The following is a 21,471-nucleotide window of genomic DNA, read 5'->3' as shown; positions in this document are numbered from 1 at the left end:
CAATCTCATCCTGGCCTGTTAAGGCAAGAGCTGAATTAACGACATGAAGTTCTCTTCTACAAACATATTCATGGTGTATTAGACATTACGTTGTATGCAGTACTTAAAAAACAGAAAGTAGACACATGTAATTATTCTTAATATTTATAAACTTACTCTAGCCCAGTAGCGGAAAGCCAAAACCAAGGGAATAAGGACAGGCTCCAGTTTTCCAAGTGCAGCCAGCAGGTCAGTCGTAAGGCACGCTACATCATTCCTAGCACTTACTTTACATGTCAAACCACTGTAATTACAAATGTAAACCAGAAAAAGAGTTACTGCCTTGTCTATCCAGATGATGCCTGGGGCAGGAGGGAGGTGGGGCATCACATCTACCATAATAAAAACAAGCATCGGTGTCTCCCTTGTGTAAGAACCTGAACTTCTTAAACAAAAGCTACAAAATATAATAACATTTTCTTCATCAGTTGGATTTAGAATTTAGAGAAGTTCCTTACAGCTAAAAATATAAAACAGCATTAAGAATTTGCTCTAAGTTCTGTCAGTACTACGTTGTGCAATCTTATCCATGGAGTTTGCGTTGTGTATCTTCCACATACCAAATAAATAAATTTAAAAAAGAATACTCCAGATCTGCTGCATATTAAATTTGGGAAGTCCACAAAACAGCATCTCTAAAAACTTTTGTTTTACTTCTCAGATTAATTATTTCTGTTCTCTTAGTACTTACAAAGCATTTGCATGATTTACAAACATGGGAAAAGGTATGGCTACCCTTGTTCCATTTACGTCCTCTGAATTTCAGTCACACACCTCTAGCCAGTCAAAGCAACGTGGACATCATACAGCAATCACATTTCATTTCAGAGGTTGCTGTTACTAAGGAATGTACTGAGACTGTCCAATGATGTGTCCTTTCTGGCAATGTGTATCTTATAAAATGTTTTTAAAGCCTTGGATTAAGCCGCTGGCAGACACTTAAAGTATTAATTGAAAACCATTCCACTTTTCCCCTATTTAACTAAAAGTAGAACTGGTATTTTCAGACTCCTACAACTAATGAGCTCTTTGAAGCACAAAAACAAAGCTAAGCTTTCTTCCTAGACTGTATTTTCATGTATGAGCAATTCCCCTTTAACAGGAATGTTAGCTAAATGTGACAGTAATACTTCTTGTCAGGAGTGCAGGGAAGTAGCTGCTGTGAACAAGAATAGTAGAAACTGGCATCTCATTAAAAATCCTTTTCAATGACATATACCTTTTAACATCTTTGCAAAAGACAACAGGAACTTTGGCATGGAAATCTGACTCCACGTCTGAGTAGACAGCTAAGCAAGGAGAAAAAAAAAACATCCTGTATTAAAGTCTTTCGTAGTTTTCCCAATTGGCTATTTAAAACTATTACACTTACACCAGGCTTTTACAGAACAACGCAAATTAAGTGCTGTGTAGTTAACCAGCAAGCAATATTCTCTGGATACTTTTGATTCACACCACCAGTATCACACAGCCAGCAGGGAATGAAAAAAAAAAAGAGAAATCCTTGTCAGGAAATTGGGCTGGCATCTCTTCTAGAACCTTTGTGTCTTTACAACATTTGAAAGCCACAAGGTTGAATGGCTGATGATACCATCAGAATAGTTTGAGAACCACTTAAGGAGCTGACCTGTCCAAATTTCCTGAAGGATGAGAAATGCTCTGCTGCTTGCAACACTTGGTTCAAGATAGGCAGATTACAGGGTTAGATGAATTCCTGAGACAAAAAGGAGGCTACAAGTTTCAGAAGTCTTGTAATAGCTCCCAATGATGTTCATATGCAAGTGGAAAAGTGGCTTTTGGGTTTACTGCTTAGAATTTCTCCTATAAAGCTAAATACTTTCAACCTGGCATCTTAACACTATTACCATAAATTCTGGCAGCCTGAACTGGACTACCTTGGCTGCCGTTTTCCTGCTGCAGGTTCTCATCTCTCACTTACAGAAGCATTGGTATTCATAAAAATCAATTTCAGAACAGCTCAGATACAAAAATTGATCAGTTTTCAATCAAAATAAGTTTACAGAAAAATTAAGCATAAAAAACTGAACAGCAGTTGGAATGCTAACTAAATAGAAATGAGATGTAAGTAAATCTCACCGCTGTTCTTCAAGATTTCAAGCACCTGTATCAGAACATCCGGTTGACTCATCTAAAATGAGAAATTAGAGAAGGTTGTATTATTCAGACTAACCCATTTGATTTTACACTGTGTTTAACACTACCTGGATTGCACAACTAGTAGCACTATGTCTTTCCTCAAAATGAAACCGTGTCAGTATTAATGAAAAGGTTAACTGCATCAGTCTGCACCATGAAAACAGGTACTAGTGAACCTATCAGCCAGCTTGCTTTTAGCCTACAGCTTTTTTACTTAATACTACCGTTCTAGTTCTGTATTAATGGAACCATAAAGTTAAAACAAAATATCTGCCATATATGTTGACACTGAAATTGCTGAATATGCCAGAAATACACAACAGTAAGTAATTTAATGTCAGTGCTTTTCCAGGGGTTTTGAAAGGTTATAGTTTTCAAATGTGTATTCTCCCCAGAAATCAACTGAAGTGGTCTTTCAAAGGTAAGCTGTATCTAGTTCAAAGAAAAGCTGAAAATCAGCACCACCTTTGAGCCTTTGTGAGAGAAAAAGTGACATGGTACACTCCACAAGCAATTGTTTGAAAAAGGGCTCAGTTTTGCTTCCTAACTGCAGTACCATTTCAAAAAGCTGTGTAACTATGTATCCAAACTAGGCACCTTGAATTCCACTGTAAAATAAAAAATCTTATGCTATTGCACAAGCATAAGATTGTCCAAAAAAGCAGAATTAAAGTCACCTAATAAACAAAGAAAACTTTACCTACCTGATTCAGAGCACACCTGACATCAAATAAAGTATTAGATGCTTTGTGCTAATCTACCACCATATGTCCCAAGAGGTGATGAAGGCAATGAAGTAGAAATAAATGTTGATGGCCTTAATTCAAAAAACAGTCTTAGTTAATACAAGATAAAAACTACACACCTTAGGGGGGAATTTGATATCAATGTTAATGTCGCTGGTCTTAAAAGCGAATCTGGTTAAACAGGAGCCATACATCCTCAGTGAACAGTCTAGAAGAGAGAAATGTAATTATTTAGCAGCTAGTAAATAAATTATTCTTTAATGGATGACATGCCTTTAGATCCTGTCCCTCCAAAGCAATACTCCTAGACGAATGAATAGTGAAGCACATTCTCACTCCTGTGAGGACTATTCACTTCCATGAAACAGCATCACAGGAAAACAGGTAATTCAATGAATGTAATTATCAAATGTCCAGAACTTTTCAAGCTGTTTTAAGAGTATTTTTGCAATGCAGCTTTAGTTGTGCTTGTTCTCAATAAAAACAATATACAAAATAGTAACAACTGTCATCTCAGTGCAGGACTTTATTTCACAGCTTTTGCTAACTACAGCTTGATTCTCTGCACCAGCTGGACACTTATAAAACTCTTTGGTGCCTTATAACACTTGTTAAGAACTTTTCCATATGTGCTACAACCTGTTAATTTCATTAGCAAGTTCCTATAATTGATTACAAAACATGCATATAAAATGTAACTTCAATATAATCCAAGGCACAAAGTACAGTATCCATTTAATGGTTTTGTAGTTAACACAGCTCCTGCAAAGATGTACAGGAGATCTAAACTAATTAAAAAATAACTATTCAATAATAGTATAATGAGAAATATCATTCCACTCTGTAACACCACTTCATGATAATGTTTGCAGATAAAAACTCCCCTGTAATATGCATTAGGGCTCAAATGTATTTATGTCAGCTGAAAATTGACAGTATTCTCAATCCCTTCCCTGCTCCAGCAGGGTACCTACAGCTGGTCGCTCAGAACTGTGTCCGGTTGGGTTCTGAAGATCTCCAAGCACGCAGTGTCCACAACCTCTCTAATGCAACCTGAGCCAGTGTTCAAGAACTGCACAGTGACGAGGTTTTTCTTGTATTTTTTCTTAGTACCTTTGTGTTCTGATCAAACTCTCTCAAACAGATCCACAACAAAATAATTCTTAAAAGAAAAAATTAATCTTAACACATGCACAGCTTCAAACAAACCTTTCTCTATTTTTTACTACTTAGAAATTAGCCCTCTCAAAATTAATTTATTGTAAATAATATTAACACATTGCAATGATTTCCAATGGCTTTTTGTAGCAGTAATACTTCTTGCATAGTTCTAATGTGAACTCAAGAGAAAATCATGCCGGAACATCCCAGGTTTTCTACAGTGTGCATGAATTATTTTTTTGCTATTAGGAAAACACATTCACTAAAACATGGCGGGCTTTGAAAAGTGGGGTAATAAATTGCCATTTACTACTACAGACTCCCCCTCCACTTCTACTACTCCTCCACATCAGCTCATCAATCCAAACAAATCAGCCAGCTGAGTAACACTGATGTAGTAACTTTCATGAGTATTTATGTTAAAGTAACAATTTCCTTTGCTTTGTCTTACGCTAATATAGTATCAGTGGAAGCCTCCGTAGTGGCAGAACAGAAGTTGGCACTAGAAGCCACATACAGCAATATTATAGAGCAAGTGAATTAGCAAACCTCCACCCTACTTTTCCCTGTTCTATACAGCACCTTATTTTTAAGCATATATTTAGTATAGTTCCTAAAACTAAAGCTCATTATCCTGCAGCAAAAAAAAAAAAAAAAAAAAAATCTTTCTTACTACCGTATTTTTACAGAGCAAAAGGAAAAAGATATTTCTAAAATAAAAGGACAGTATAGAGTATCAACCCAGTTTCAATACAGAGGAAATAAAAAGATCAAAAACTCATTGCCAATGAGATACTTTCTCATTCAAAACAAACCATTGTTAACATAATGTCAGCATTACCATAGCTCCAAAACCCAGCTCTCAAACACACAGTGTATTAACTAGAGGAGAAATTACAAGAATAGATGGGAAATCAATGCAAAGAAGCAAATGTCAAAGATTATCTTATTGCTACATTATCTTGTTTTTCAACAACAGTATAAATCGGATTTCAATGTTTAACATGCCCTATTGAAGTAACATAATGTACTTCTGAAGGAGTAGGAGGGGGAAGGAAGACTGTATCATTCAACTTATCCAGATAACTCAGACAGTTTTTACAAACTAAGCATTTAACCTACTCAAGACCTTTCTTCTTTCATTATACTTATTTTTAATCAACATAAAGCACTTAATCAAGAAAAAGGCAGATGAAGTACGATACTGATGTGTGATTAAGGAAATGTAGTATTTTGACCTATTTAAGGTAATTCAAGAGACTCTGGGAAGCTACAGTTTACCTCAGAGTACATCTCTCCTCATTTTAGGACCCATTAACCACAAATATACATGAGAAGAATTACCTGTTAACAATAACCCTTGTGGATTTTAACAATTTGCGTTAATAAACAGTTCCTGATGGGTACCTGCAGATATTTCACAGCACAGTTAACCACTGAAAATATGCTTACCAAAACCACTCATAGGAGAGGTCTGACTTGTTTTCCCAAAACTATGCTTTAAAAAGAATATGTAAGTGCCTTATGCAACTTTCATCTGCCCTGAGAGATGTCATAAACAACTGAAGGACCAGTAAGAAAAAATACCTTTCCAATTCCTTCTCATTTTCCCCTCCTGCTACACTCATACTGGTTTAATTAAGTGCACTTGTGGGGAGAAATCTCTGCTGTTAACAGCCACAGATATTCAGCAATGTTAATTAAGGTATAGGTGGAAAGGTTCTTGGACTAGAGCCTGAGGGATCCTCAGTGGCTGAGGCTTTAAACACAAGCAGGTAGGAAATATTTCATGCCCTGGAAATTTCCAGACTTCCTCTGAAATCATCACTTTAAAAGAGAACCAATAGCTTCAATAGGATCATAAAATGGTTTGGGTTAGAAAAGACCTTAAGATCTAGTTCTAACCCTCCTGTCCAGCCTGGCCTTAAACACTGCTAGTGATGGACTAAAAGCAAACTAGAAGGAAGCAAAAACAAGCACAATCATATTTCCACCTGTTTTTGTAGGTTTGTTGGTTCCTTTTAAGTCAGCTGCCAGTCTGTTTTAAAATGCCTGTATATATTAATACTGTATCATATAAAGATAGCCCAAACTGCATTAATTAACCATTAATGAAGGTGTCAAGAAGTATGTATAACTAAAGAAAAATCAAAATTTTCACCTAAAGGAAATGGGGGATACTGTGAATACCTGGTAAGGGCTGTTGAATAATTTTCTCCATCTCCTTTACAATGTCTTGACGAATTCGGAAGTCATCATCGGATATGCCTTGCTCATTTGCTGCCTCAATGAGGGTAAAGCTCAGAGCAGCCAACTGTGCAGAAGAGGGAGGTGGCAGGGCACGCAGCTCATTTTCTTCTTGTTTTTCCTGAGGAATTATTAGATAAGTAAAAACTGACATTTTAAGAGGAAAAAGGTTATCTCATACTATTCCATGATATTAGAATGTACTGTTTAGTGTCTGTGCTCTTCTATTTACATGGTGCCCTGACCAAACACTTTCAAAGGTAAGAACTCTGCCCTCCCTCACTGGCAAATGTACTAGTGTGGCTCACAGAAATGACAGTAGATGCTCAGTGTTTAAAAGAGAGCGTGTTGTCTCACAGCTGGCAACTGGGGAGGAAATCTGCTCTGTTACATTCCTGGACCACGTTTTCTGACAGCTCATCCAAGGAAATGAAAAGCTGTAATTGTTCCTACATAGTAAAAGTAACCGAGCTAAGAAAGTTTTTCTAGAGTCACACAGACCTTTTTCTCAGAGTGGATTGCACTTGAAGGGAAGATATGCGAGGCAGAAGTATTCCTAGCTCCAAGAAATGTTGATTTGAGTCTCATTGCTGCCTAAACAGCTGGTGCCAGAACGTGCTATTTTTAGTGCATCAAATTGATATCCATCTAATCCAACAGCAAGAAATATGTCAGATGCATCGAGTCATCTGGGAGTAAGTACAACAATCACTTGTTTCACAAATTCATCAACTAAATTAAACAGGTGACTGACAGCAGAAATAAATAATAACCAGAAAATAATTATACACTAAGAAAACACAGTCCAGTATGAAAATGTTAAGTTAGTTCTAGGCTGCATCTCTTAACTCTTCTGTTCTAATTTGCATAAATTTAGCATAAGAAGGAATTTGTGCATTTTCAATGGACTATGGGTTTTTTTTTCCACATCAGTGCTTTATGTTTTTCTTGAGTGTGGAAGCCACAGCTGCTGCTAGACTTCTTTGAGAGCATGTACCTCATAGCTAGAGCTGTAAATAGGTATATTTTATGAAGCAACATTTAGACAGTTACATACCTCTTATCACCATAACGTGGCACACAACATAAAGCTATTTGAAGACAACTGTTAAGAACTGAAACCACTCCCTGTTCTCTAGCATTTCCATCTGGAGGTAAAGAAACCTCATTCCTCAGTTCTTATCTCCATGCCCAGATGACAAAGTACGGTACCAAAGTGTTTCTATATCAAACATGGAGCTTGTTTATTGCCACTTTATTCGTATATTTCCATTATGTAATTTGGCAGCAAGAGAACCAGAATCCTTTACAAATAATAACTGAGCATAATACAGAAATGCTACTGTTTGAGATGGAATGGATTTATGATACTCAGAGTTTTCCAAGTGATGGCTTATACATATGATAGAGCATTAATTACAAACAGAAGTATGGTAAATACATGGGAACAGGAGTAATTGGCAGAATTTTGGGGAATGGTTGTAGGAAAAGTAATTGTAACCATCTGAATCACAAACCCCTCAATACTGAGGAAATTGTAGTTTTTCATCAGCATTTACAAAAATGGGTTGGGAAGAAAAGCTGTGCACCTTTTACTGGATTTCATGCATATAACAGCTCTTTAAAGCAAAGCAAACAGTAACACCACAGTATCTGATAAGGAAACTGCTCTTCTCCTTGAAATCAAGCTCATACATAAACCCAGGCAGATGATGAATGACTCAGGAACTGAATCCCTCCCTACTTTAACTGTCTTTTTTTAGTCTAGACGTACTAATCATTCCACTCACCCATCACAGAGAGGATGTAGATAAAAACATCACAAGTCAGACGAAAGAGGAAAAAAACTCCAAAAAAACACCACCCCCAGCCCACCTCCAGTCTCTGGAGGTCTTGCTACCAATGATACTACTTTTGGAAGAACCAAAAATACTAAGTATGTTTCTCACCTAAGTTACCTTGCATTCTGGTACTAACAGTATGATGAACTGCCCACTATTCAGAGACAAGAATTCAGAAGCAGTAATTAAAAATGTTCTTTCCTCTCTGCCTGGACAAACAGAGCATCAAACCCTTCCTCTCAAACAGAAAATGAGCAACAGAAATGTGTGGATCTCTGCTCAGCACACAAAATTATCACCTAAATGAAGATGACAAAAGAAAACAAACCACATAACAAAAAAAAAAACCCTTTTTCTTAAAGAAAAAAACCAAAACCAGTGAAAATCTTATTTGTTAACTTACCATTATGTTTTTCTTATGACGTTTTTCTTTAATATGCTTGTGAGCTCCCTGGATGTTCTCAATGTGAACTAAGCAGAGCTTGCATAGGTACTGACAGTTGGTGTATTCTGGGGAGCGCTGGGGAAAAATGGTCATAGATTAAGGTAATTTTTGTCTGCCAACAGTGTCTGAGAAGCTCAATTCTTTAAATAATAAATTGTATTTTACAATTATGTAACACCTGTAATGTCAAGGTGCTTTGTAAATATTAAATGATCTCCAAAAGAAACACAGCGGAAATGGATTTTTACCTGTATGACAAGTGAGGAAAGCAAGGAAAGGAAGTGAAGTGACTTGAATGTTACACTTCTCAGCACATTTTTGAGAGGCAAGGTTAAGACTGAAGAGTTTACACCACGTAAGGCTGACCTAAAGGCCAGTAAGCCATTCCCTTGCCAGCTCAAGCTTTAATAACTATGGATTTATTAAATCTCTGCATCTATCCTCCCCTCTCTGGAGAGAAAATGGGAAGAATTCATTGTGTTATCTAGTACACACGTTAGGACAGATGGTGGTGGTATTTGGCTGGCATATTTACAGCAGACTCTGCAAGTACTGCATTTTTTGTTCTATTAGAAAGGGTGCGGCTGGCCAACAGGGAGGAAGAGAGCCAGTTTCTGACTTAATAATGGCTGTGCTCTGGATAAAGTGGGATCCTCTGACAAGGGGTAAGATTATCTGACGCTGATTAATAATTTGGGATACTCAGAATTCAAGAAACACGCAGAACAAGTATTTTTGTGTACACAAAGGCTGGAAGAGATGAAGTACACAAATGGAGAGCTGGTACCCAGGAGACCCCTGTGACAGTCTGTAAGAAACAGCCAAGCCTCAGATGATGGGGGGCAGCGGATCATTATTTTCCTAGGGTCTAAGAGGGGATACTGGGGAATTTATCCTACCAGGAAACCAGTGAGAACTACTAGACTAAATGACGGAAAAGACTACCTATGCAAAGACAAGAGGTTGCTGGCAAACACTCCACTTTAATATGTCTCATCCTGCAATTGTATTTTCTTGCTCTACTAAACCACAGTTATAGGGATCAGAAACCTTTTGATATGCTCACTGCAAAGACAAAAGGGTCCCTTAGTTTTTCTACAGACTTGTTAGCATTTTTATGTTATCATTTTTACAATAATTGCTACCAGCTCTAACTGGGAAAAAGCCCTACTTAACATTTTCATCCTAATTCTAATACATCTATAGTTACTGAAACCAAAATGTATTCTGAAAACACCAGATGTTTAAACAGTGACATAACAATGAATGGAGAATGCTGTTTTAAGGCACTAAGGTGGACTGTAGATCAGTTAAACAAATTTGACTTACTAAACCACTACTAAATTTGGGCAAGTTTTTCCACTTACTGAGTTTGGTCATCTGCTTCTGGGGGGGGGGGAGGGGGGCAGGTGGGGAGAGTGGAGGAAACTCTGATATTTTCCAACTGCAGAGTACATATCAATTTAAAATAACATGGTCATTATCTTTTTATTACTAATTCTCTTCATCCTTATTTTTTTATATGAGACAGATACCTAGTAAGAAGAAATTAAACATCAATTCTAAAAACAACTTGGCCAGCTCAGAAGATTCAAGTGTTCAATACACGATGACTGAAGTAGATGAAAACTATTTTACCACTCTTCTAAAATGGACTATCAGCAATAATAATATTTGTAAAATAGGGTATTTCTTTATAATACTGATCTGCAGTATCATAGCAACAGATGTTGCCAGAATGGTCGACTCATGTAATGCCTTTTCTTTTGCCTTTACTGTGTTTTTAAAGTCATTAGTTAAGCTTAACACCAATGAAAGGGGCAAGAATGTAGTGAGACAAAAAAAAAAGCTACAGACTACTAGTTGAGTAAGACACATGCACCTATACAAGCAAGGCCTTACATATGTGTAGTCCTGACTTAGGACAGTCAGGGAGCTAATCCAGCTCAAAGCCAGTTGTATTTTAAAGCACTCACAGAGAATGGGAATGTTCCAGATGACTAGGAAAGAGAAACTGAAGAATATCTTTAAGAGGATGAGCCAAAGAATTAGAGACCAGTCAGAATGAATACCCAGAAATATGCTGTCATAAATTATTATTAAACACGTAATAAAGAAAGAAATCATAGGTGACAAACTGATCTGCTATAAACAAATTGCACAAAACCAATTTTAGGGTTGCTTTTTTAAAGATAAAATCATAAGGGCTTGAAGAAGCAGATGCTGTATCTTGAATTCTACAAGGTTTTTGTCACTTGTCATAGTATCAGTCTCAAAAGGAGACCAGAAGTACTATCTAAAGAACAGTAAGGTGGGAGCAAAACTCCTCAGAGAACAGTCCTCAGAGCACACACACTTAAGTCTGGTTCACCACCAGTTTAAAGGCGTGTGCCAGGTATTTTTCAGCAGGGATCCTTCTGGGGTCAGAAACATTCATGTTTTTGTTGAAGACTTAGGAAATGCAATAGAGGGTGTGCAGACTACAAACGTGAAAGATACCAAGTCGGAAGAGATTACAGAAGATATAAAATGACAAAAAAATATCAGTGATGGCAAGAAATCAAAGAAATTGAACAAATAAGCTACAATTACAGTATTGCAATATAATACCTGCTTAGGTACTAACTGTAAATGATACAAGCCTGGGCAGATCCGATTAGGCATTTAAGAGAAGGATATGGGGATCATTGCCAGTCAAACTACAAGCCAACCTCCTACTGCTGCTAAAAAAGCAGAGATCCTAAACACAGATACTGTATTTCAGACAGATGAAGTCAGCTTTCCTCTTTATATACAAGACCTAAGCTGAAAGTGCACGTCCAATTTTGGGTAGCAGCTACATGGTAGATGCCTACAGAAAAGCAACAATTATGAACCAGTAACTAAAAACCCTCTAAGACCAAAGAGCAAGCCTAAAGAAAAACAGACTTCATTAACAAAAATTATCTTCAAATATGTAGGAAGTTGCAGAAAAAGACATACACTTTATTTTCCTAGGACAACGCTACAAGAGATACTTACACTGGACATGAAGAAAACTTCTGGGTTAACCTATACTTGCTTTGTTTCACTGGAGAGAATATTAAGAAGAGCTTTGATGAACATTTTTAAAGAGTCATCTTCAATACATGTGATATGGATTAGTGGAAGGCTAATACACCCAGGGTTCCTTTCAGTACTGTACTCTGTGTTTATAGGTAGCCAGACATTCTATAACATCTTAGGTAAGTAGTGGAACTGGAAACCTTTAGGTCTGCAGAGTTATAAAATATAGTTCTACAAAGGCTACATGTGCCACAAAAGGAACATTAAGTTTCTAATCCTTAACATCTGCCCCCATGAATGACTAGCCAACTACTAGGGATAGTATCTTAGATCAATAAAGTGATTCATTACAAAGAACAAAATCAGAGGCAACATGTTCTAGTAGAAATAGCACCCATGTAGAAATATGGTAATGATAATGACAGAAAACTCCCATTTTCTTTTTTTATCTAATAAATAACTCAACCTACTTTTTCAAGTCTGGAGATATAATCTCTTTCCAGACGCTCTTCAGCTTGTTTCAATCCTAGTTGCTGTTCATCTGTCAGATTAGATTCATCAATAACAGCAGTGCTTTCTAAATAATCAGCTTCCAAAGTATGTTCTTTAGTTGATTCAGAATTCTTTATTTTACCTAGAGAAAGAAACAGTTATTTTCTCCAGAGTAACTAAGGAGAGGAAAACATGAAAGTTTAGAGTGCAGAGCAGTTAAGAGCATTTCACTAAAGAGTTGGACACAAATCAGAGCTGCATTCCAATTTTTTGTCCAAAGGCTGGCCAAAATCACCTTTAACATTAGAATCTTCCCAGTATGTTCACTGGTATTTTGGAGAGATTTCAGCTACTAAAAATGCTATCAAAAAGAGGAGAAAAAATATGGTGGACTGATTTTGTGTTTCAGTCACAACTCCAGTGCCTCTATTAAATTCTTCAAGGTAAGAAAGGGTTGGGGTTTTTTGTTATGCAGAACAAAGTACATGAGATTGTTATGCTCTACTATAACACATATAAGAAATACTAGGCTTAAGATTTTTTACACAGCATGTTTTGTTAAGGAAGCAGTCACAGAACCGCCTTAGACATTCACCCAAATGACCTTGCAGAGCCAGTCATCAGGCATGCCAAGCCCTACATTCAGGAGGCTGCTGGAGTTACATCTGAACACCTTCTGACACCTTCCTGCCCTTGGCTACCAACCACATAGTTCTGGAATGCTGCTGTTCACAAACACGCAGGTCAATTCTGACAGGCCAGTTCCTCCAGATGCCTATGAATTGTTCACAGGCCACTCATCTGTACAAACATCCACAGCTGAAATTGTTTCAGTAGTTTTTACATCAAGAAAAATTTGTGGTTTGTTCTTGCTTTCTTTCCTTTTCTTTCCTTTCAAATGAGATATGTGCTACCACACTTGCTAGGAATCAGAACTGAGCAAGTTTTCAAGTCCTGTTTTCTCAGTGACAGAGGCTCCCCACAGTACATAATGGTGGTTTACAAAGAGCTGACTATCATATAATCACAGAACAGTTAGGGTTGGAAAAGACCTTAAGATAATCCAGTTCCAACCCCCTGCCATGTGCAGGGACACCTCACCCTAGACCACCTCACCCATGGCTCTGTCCAACCTGGCCTTCAACACTTGACTGCCATGGATGGAGCATTTATCACTTCTTTGGGCAACTTGCTGCCATTTCTACTTGGTTTTGCTGTAAAATTTTATTAAGATAGCTAAAAAATATATGCACTTGAATATTCTCCTAGTACTTCCATACAAGCAATTACTGTAGCTGTTAAAATTGTGGGAAATACTTCAAATAGAAAGTCTGCACAGGCATGCTGTCTTAAACCAGCATTTTAATTTAAAAAGCTGTATTCTGAAGAAGTGTGACAAATTCTACACTAAGGAGTTAACCTGAAGTGAGACAAGCCTGATCCATGTATTGAGTTGTGAAATTGAAAAGTACGTATAAGAATTTAACACTCATAAGGGTAACCACTGGTGGATGATATGTATTCTGGAGCTCTCTAAATCAAAAGGCCACCTACCAAAATATATTTTAAACATAAAAGAGTACAACAATCACAGAAAAAAGGGAAGTATTTCCCTTCACCTATAAAACCCCACAATTTTTCTTGCAGATTTCTCCTCTGCTCTTTCCGAACAGCAGTAATAGCTGGCAATAATAGCTGGCACTTCCACAAGTGGCAATGATACGATGAAGGGTTCCCCCCCAGCATGTAATAGTCAACTGAACCCCCCCCCCAAAAAAAAAGTATTTTGCAAAGAGTTCCGGTCTTAGGCATGAGAAAAAAAGACAGCTGTTATCATAATCTCTTATTCTCTAAGCAGTATGTTTGTATTTAAAGCAGATTCTCTAAACACCATCAACAACTTACTACATGTGAAAAAAAAATATTCAAAGAGAAACATTTCAAAGCCCATTCAGACTGTTAACAATTTTACCAGAAGAAAATTGACTAAAGCAATCTTGAACACTCACTGAAGTCATCAGGTTTATGCTCCATTTTCCTTTGATCTGAAGAAGTCTTACCAGCATCACCAGTCTGATCAACGTTAGTCTTCGAAGTATGAACTCCCAGTGGATTTTCCAAAAGCAGTTTCCCTTTCTGTGTAGCTGTTAAGCTTTCCATACCGAACCCATTCCCCGAAACATGGGAGCTTGGAAAGTTTTCTCCCACTGGTTGAGCTTTTGTCTGTTTCAGGATTTCCACTGCTGATGATAAATTAGATTTTTTTGCTTTTCCATGACTCCTCTCCTGAAGGTTTGATCCCGTCTCTTTAGTTCCAGGAATACAACTGTTCACTTTGCATGATTTACTGTCTCCTTGTTTTTCAGAACAAACATCATTTTGTTTGGTTTTTTTGCTGCTATTCCCACTTGGAGAACTTCTCCCAACCTCCTTCACAGATTTGTCATTTCTGTTATGTTTGTAATTTTGATTATTTGTAACTTTGACTGCTTTGCCTTCCTCACAGACAAGACGGACAGACTTCCTTGGGTCATGATTTCCATTCTTCGAGCTCTGGGCCTCTTCCATTATAGTGAAGACCTGCTTCTCCTGTCTCTTGAGACCACTTGAAGTGCAATTCTTCAGCAATATGCAGTTGATTTTAAATCCACTGTGCAGGCAAGGATCGTAGCTGATTGTCTACTGAAGAAATAGTAATAGACATTTTTAAACTGAAGGAAGAACAGCAAAGCTCTATGCAGAGAAGACATTAAAATAAACCTCTCTAAAGCAAAGCAAAACTACAAATGATAGGAAGCATTTTCCCCCAGAGGAACAGGTGAATTCTCATAATACATTCTGTATTAAACTCATGACAATGTTGATCATCTTGTCTTCTACTGAAAAGAGGAGGGATCTGAAGAGAAAAAAAGGCAGATCATGGTAAAAACAAACACTCAGTGATAAACCTGCCAACAGCTTGCTTTTTCTTTCCTTCCTATTTCTGGCTTCCTGAAAAAAACCCAAGAACCAAGATATCTGCAACTACACTGGAGGAAAAAAATAAGGAAAAAATTTAACACATCTAAAAAATACCACTCAACAAACACACAGCTCAAGTCAGTCGCTAGAGAAAGCTGATTCAGTTTCCAGCAAGCAAGCTCCATCTTATTAACTGATTAAAAAACCCACAAGTTGCAACTACAGCTCAAAGTATTCATAATAAACCTGATCCATCACTTGTATCCACAGACACTTGAGCAAATTCCTGACATGTACAATTCTCATCCAAATTAATTGCCATCAATTCAATAAGATTTTGCTTAGCTCAAAAAATCACAAGTAAGAAGTATTTTGTTCAGCTGCAGATTAATTTTACTTATCTAAACCTCAGTCTTTTAGGTGGTGTATCAGCTGAACTCAAAGATTGTTTTTCCAGTGGGAAGCATGAGTAAGTGGGTCCTGTTTCTAAGGCATTCCTCATACTAATATATAAACCCAGGAATTGTGCTTCTGTAACAGAAACTTGGATTTTTTGTTTTAATAACCTTGAAATAGCAGTAAAAACCTATGATAATAAAGTATCAGACATAGAAAAAAAACCAAATTTTATAAGACTACAGCAAGATATGGAGGTTGGAGTTTCTCCCTTTCCTGTACAGCTACATATTCAGTAAGTAAAAGCATGATCCATGGAAATTTCTGGGGTTTAGAGAACCCATCAAAATAAGTACCTTATTATTTACTGAAGGAATAATAGAAAAGTCAATGAACTACGACTATTAGAAGTATCACAATGTACTTTTGTACTTAAATAATAAGAACCAGACGGAAGGATCAGATTAAAATGTCTGCTTTAAAAAAAAGCCCAACCAAACCTGCTGAAAATTATCAGTATAAAGGACAGTAATTTTTTTTCTTTTCAAGCTATATAGGGTAGTTACCCTCTCTCTCAAAGAGACACAAATCAGGCTATACTTCAGGACAAAAACCACATACTAAGCATGGTTATCTTAAGCCCCTAGTGACATAACTGAAAGCACATATTATCTTGCAGAAATGAAAAATCAAACAAACAAAACCTACCAGAATTTTCATTACCTTCATGTTAGCAGCACAGTCTTCAGTAAAATACAAAACTTGACAAAGAAAATCTGTATTCCTAAATTCATTCCAACGGCAAAGTATTTTAACTGAGAGATACATTTAGTTAATATTAAAACTCTTTTCTATTAAACACTGATTACACCTGGCTCTTACTTCTAGACCAGAAGTCAAAGACCAAAAAGCAAAATGATTAAATAGTATTAGCCTTTGGATTGTAGTCAGTCTTTCCCGTAGCAATTCTACCTGACTTGGCAGCAGGAACTAAGCCTCGGTGTGGTAGGAAGAGCCTAGGGTTCCTACAGGTTGGCTAAGTTATTCTGGTCTCTGACCACCAGTATAAAAAACTGAGCTACTGACTGGCAAGATGCGGTATCTACGTACAGGATATTGCTATCTTTAAACTGTACTTTACTGGGATCTTTTTCTTCTGTATCCAAGTTACAGCATGAGAGTAGGTTTTCTCAAATTCTAAACTATTCCTTATGCTTTAGTTGCTCGACCTGGAGAGGGAATAAAACCCAAATGACAGCAGCAGAAAAAAACCCCAACCCACACACATCAATTCCACTTTCATATCTGATTCATTTCTGACGTGCACATCACCATTAACTGCGGACACTGAGGCCACACTTCCACATTCACTGAAAAGCAGTGTAGGTCAACACCACCTAAAAGACAAGCACCAACAACACCCTTTCTCCAGCCCTGGTTACTTACTCCCACTCCTGGGGCTGCTCCCTCCCTTGTGCAGGTCTGCAGTGAATAAAACCGGAAAACCAATCCAGCTTAACATTAAGCTGGCACAAGGGAGGAGGAGGAGGAGCAGGAGCTGGTAATAACAAACAACTAGTTGGGTGGGGACAACTTCTCTTGGCATCATTTCCAGCTTAAAGCTACCATAAAACTCTAGCATTGGAGGAAAAGCAGGGCTCTGCTTTTTGCACATGTCACATTCTTAGGTTCATATTCTGCGAGGAGGTTTAAAAAACAAAAACCACAAAAATTCTATTGTAGGCTTAAATGACTTGATCTCATCCATTCAGCAAAATACCCAGTTACACATTCAAAGAGAACAGATAAGCTTTAATCAAATGTACAAATGTGATGGGAAAAAAGCCACTCAGAAAACTGCTAGTAAAAACTATAACCCAGCTAATAAATTGAGTACTGTGATAATGTATTTAATTAAACTCTTAATATGTGACAAGTAGTTAAGATCAAAAAGCACAGATACATTCCTTATTCCTCAGAAATATGAAGAACAAGTCCTAAAATTTCATAAGACAAGAATATTTTGTACAGAAAAAGGGTTCTACATTGATATTCAGAACCTGAAATACAATTACAATAATGTCGTATTTTGGCATCTTTTTCCTCTTCTTTCAAATTAAATATTGAAATGATTTAACAAACAAAAAATATTATAAACTGCTGTAACATACTCAACAGTAACCAAGCTGCCAAGTAATGAAACTTAACATGAAAAACAAAGAGACTACTACTAAGCCTAAGACAGTCTCAGAAAGATCTTCCCTCCTCTGTCATATATTGGCCATCTATACACAAGAGAGGGTAAATAAGTGCCTCCAAAAAGAAGAACATGGTAGGAAAAACACACTAGAGGAGTGAATCACTGCTGAGGTGGCATCCTTCTAGAAACCTGGATGTCTTATTCACCAGCTCAGGCTCAAATTGCCAGACCTGGAATCAAAGAAGAATTTTCTCCCAGGCAGGCTGGCAATAAAAGCAGAATTATTCACCTGCGTCTGCAAAGCGGGGTATGATTAACCTGCTGAAATCATTTCTGCATGTTTCATTTATTCAACATCCTGCTGTTACAGGGGACTTGGGTTCCTCTTTCTGAATGTACAGTTGGTTACTCCTCTGAAGCCTACTTCAATTCTTGGCTCTTCGTAGAAAAATAATCTGGCTGAAATACAAGAGTTTGAGGTCAGAGACAACACCATCTGACCTCAAGCTCTGAAAAATTATTGAGCCTATACACAGCTACAACAATCAAATTAAAAATGCTTAACATCAGCTTCAATTTTACTACAGCAGAATTCACTTCAGGCTCACAAAACGAAGGAATGACATTGTTTCACTTTCATTTCTGCCAGTTTCTTTTGTTTCCTCCTACTCTCAGTCTAGCATTAGAAAATTCTGCATGTGAATTGCAAAAACTCTGGGTAACTTACTTCCAAACAGGGGGAAGCAAAACCCAAACACTTTCAAGAAGGCATTTCTACGCATTTGCCCTTCCCCTCCTTCCTCTCAAGTTGTTCAACTGTATTTAACTCCTTCAGAAGCACACATTTTGCATCAGACACTGCCATAACAGGGCCTCTTCAAGAAGGCCAAGTTAAACTGTGAGCTCCTGCATTCTGAGCTGCTCTTTCGCAAAAGTATTTATTTAATCATTTCACTAGTAGCAGAACTGAATATACCTGGTTTCCTATACATTCATTTTGCGCTCCTCTGTCACACTCTGGATCACAGACCATTGGAGGAGACATGCTGTAGCTGAAGAACATACGCACTGACTGGTTCTTTAACTACTCCCTAAGTGGAAACTCTTTCCCCCTCAGCAGAGACCCATCCTCTGATGAGGCATCATTTTTCCAGAAAACATAGAGAAATGCAACAATCTGCTTATATTAATTCAAATATTTTGGTCCCAACTGGCCGAATGTCCAAAAGTTATGACACGAGTGTAGAAGAGCAACTAAATACAAAGAGAAACAGTCTCCTAAGTTTCATTTCCCGGGGAGTACTAGATTAAATATAAACAGCTAAAGTACTACAAACATTATCACTCCCTCCTTTGAGATAGAGACCTGTATTTTATCTGAGACCTGCTTTTATCTGTCCCATTATGATCGTGCCTTAAGCCCAAATCTCTCAAACCAGCCTTCCAACAGTACAAGGGGTGACTAACCTCAGTGTGTCCAACCCTCCTCACCTGATTACCAACATAGCCCAGTTGAACTTCCCCAACGGAAATAGGAAGAAATTCAGCAAGCAAAGGTTACAGCCACAGAGAAGAATGAAAGGAAAGGTTGTCTTCTGCACTCTGCTCAGACAGCAGCAGACGTGATGTCTACAGACAGCCCTCATGTGCTGGTGGAGGTATCTCTTTTCTGGACTGTTTGCAGCCTTAGGCCCATTTTTGTTTCTGAGAACTTCTACAAGATCATTCAAACTTCTCCCATGTTCTATGACAACAGTTTTATAAAAAAAGCTATCATACATTTATGTTTATTATGCATTAGACAGAACGTAGTACAAACTGTTATCAGTCCTTGATGTTTTTCCAATCTACTTACAACTAAACCTATCAGAGATTACTGGCCACTAACACACCTCGGGCTCTACCAGCAATAAACTCATCAGTATTCTTAGTAACAAACATAAGTGCTAGACAGTATTAAAGACCTTCCTGGTAGTACAGGCTATAGAATATAGGCTAGTAAGTATAATACCACTAAAATCTATCTAGAAGGAAGCCAGTACAGAGCACAGAAAATCTAGCACACAAAACAGGGATGCAACAAAACTTGTTGCATCTGGGCTTAGTGAAGATATGCAACTCAGTAGGAAGCTCCCACGTTGTGTTTACAGAGTGGAAGATTGAAAACTTTCAAGGAGTGATCATTAGATAAACAAATATATGTAACAGGATTATCTGAATTACAAAAGTACCACTGAGTAAATAATAGCAAAGGCTTTGCTTGATGCAAAACTTAGTAACATACATAGGTGCAAATATCTTTCAACTGAATTATGAAATGAGCAGAATATGCTGGATAGGAGATCCATACAAGAAGTGCTTGTTAGAGATTATTCTCTCTTTGCACTGATGGCCGCTGTCTGTTCTACAACATGGTATGACTCACTGAGAAGGCAAGAAAGAGGCATGTTACAAACACCAAGAACTACCACTTTCTGAACCTATTACTGCTGATGACTCCCATTCCAAACTTGGGAAAGCCATCCTCTCTCAGTCACACCAACTATGTAACTAAATTACAATGGCTTCCCTTACCTGTTTTTCATATAAAGATTCTGGTTCTGATCCTAGGTTTTACTGTAATAGCCCTTTAAACATTTCACAATCAACTTAAGCAAGCACTAAAGCCAGAAGAGGGGTACTACCTGCCTCAAATGTTCCAGAATGCTGCAAGATACATGCTGTAACCAGAGCAGGAAACTGATCCAAGGCAGCTCTAACTTCAAAACCAAACACACACAACATTTGTACGAGCACAGGTGAGGAGGCTGGAAAAACACAGTACAGCACTGCCTAGGTTTAAAGCCTTTCAGAGGCTAAACTAGCTTTCAGAGGCCTGAACTGATCATGAAACTGGTTTAAGTGGCAGCTATGCATTTAAACAGAATTTATCCATCTTAGTCTTCAATCTCCATTTATATTTGGCACTTATGGTAAATAAAAATACAGCAGTATTTATTTGTGGCACAGAAGTTTATCTGGATCTTGTGTTTAAGCACCAGAGGCATTTACACCCAAACTCCAATCTCTGAAGAAGCGACAGCCTTTGAACCAGTCACAAGCTAGTTCACAAACCACAGGGGTAAAGCAGATGCATCTTCTACTGGTATCCTTGCATCTGCTTTACCAGCATCCAGCACTTTCACTACTGAACAAAACATGCTGAAAACCACTACTTTAAAAAAATATGGGAAGTAAAAATACATCCATATAGTTGGCACATCAACTGAGTCACAACAGTCCCAAGCTCCAACTGGTTCCAGGCTCCCAAGCCAAGCTTTGCTGACACCAAAAAACAAAGTCTGAAAATGCTGGAAACAGTATTTTATTAATTAACAGAAATAAAAAAATAAAATCTAAGAACATCTGACAAGTTGCTTGGTTGTTGTTTGGGTTTTTTTTCCCAAAGATCTGCTAGAACATTAGTACCAGAATTAGGACTCAAGGATACAGTAATGAGTACACATACATGTATGCCTGCATCTCTGGTAAAAAAAAAAAAAAGGTAAATATTAGATTCATATGCATTATGACTAAATTTAGGTAATAAGATTTTAGAGCTTCTAAGTTAAAAGTGTTACTGATCTATCACTTACGTGCATTTAAACAATTTATCAAATGATATACAATATAATCTTAATGTGCCAAAAGCATCTGAAATGTTGACTTCCCCTGGATTGCTTCCATTCTTCAAATTAATCC

The 21,471-nt window shown here is 37.5% G+C and overlaps 1 protein-coding gene across 5 annotated transcripts in view; it reads right to left on the bottom strand.

Annotated features, from left to right (window-relative positions):
* The window catches only part of TUT4 (terminal uridylyl transferase 4), a 48,276-nt gene that overhangs the window by 24,927 nt on the left and 1,878 nt on the right, over nt 1–21,471 (bottom strand). For 2 of the 5 annotated variants that reach the window (XM_034064190.1, XM_034064192.1), the window contains exons 2-9: nt 14,183–14,855; nt 12,152–12,315; nt 8,595–8,711; nt 6,294–6,471; nt 3,062–3,150; nt 2,137–2,188; nt 1,259–1,328; nt 157–283 (exon numbers count right to left, since the gene is read on the bottom strand). In XM_034064190.1, the coding sequence (XP_033920081.1) occupies nt 157–283; nt 1,259–1,328; nt 2,137–2,188; nt 3,062–3,150; nt 6,294–6,471; nt 8,595–8,711; nt 12,152–12,315; nt 14,183–14,741 (1,356 nt within the window). In that variant the 5' untranslated portion in view covers nt 14,742–14,855. Of the gene's footprint in view, nt 1–156; nt 284–1,258; nt 1,329–2,136; nt 2,189–3,061; nt 3,151–6,293; nt 6,472–8,594; nt 8,712–12,151; nt 12,316–14,182; nt 14,856–16,976; nt 17,012–21,471 lie in introns of those variants that run through there. The other 3 variants (XM_031050800.2, XM_031050802.2, XM_034064191.1) reach the window with 3 other exon arrangements.

Source organism: Melopsittacus undulatus, chromosome 6 (genome assembly GCF_012275295.1).
Source record: "Melopsittacus undulatus isolate bMelUnd1 chromosome 6, bMelUnd1.mat.Z, whole genome shotgun sequence".
Classification (NCBI taxonomy): domain Eukaryota; kingdom Metazoa; phylum Chordata; class Aves; order Psittaciformes; family Psittaculidae; genus Melopsittacus; species Melopsittacus undulatus.
The sequence above is the reverse complement of the archived record's forward strand: the minus strand, read 5'-3'. Positions and strand labels throughout refer to the sequence as shown.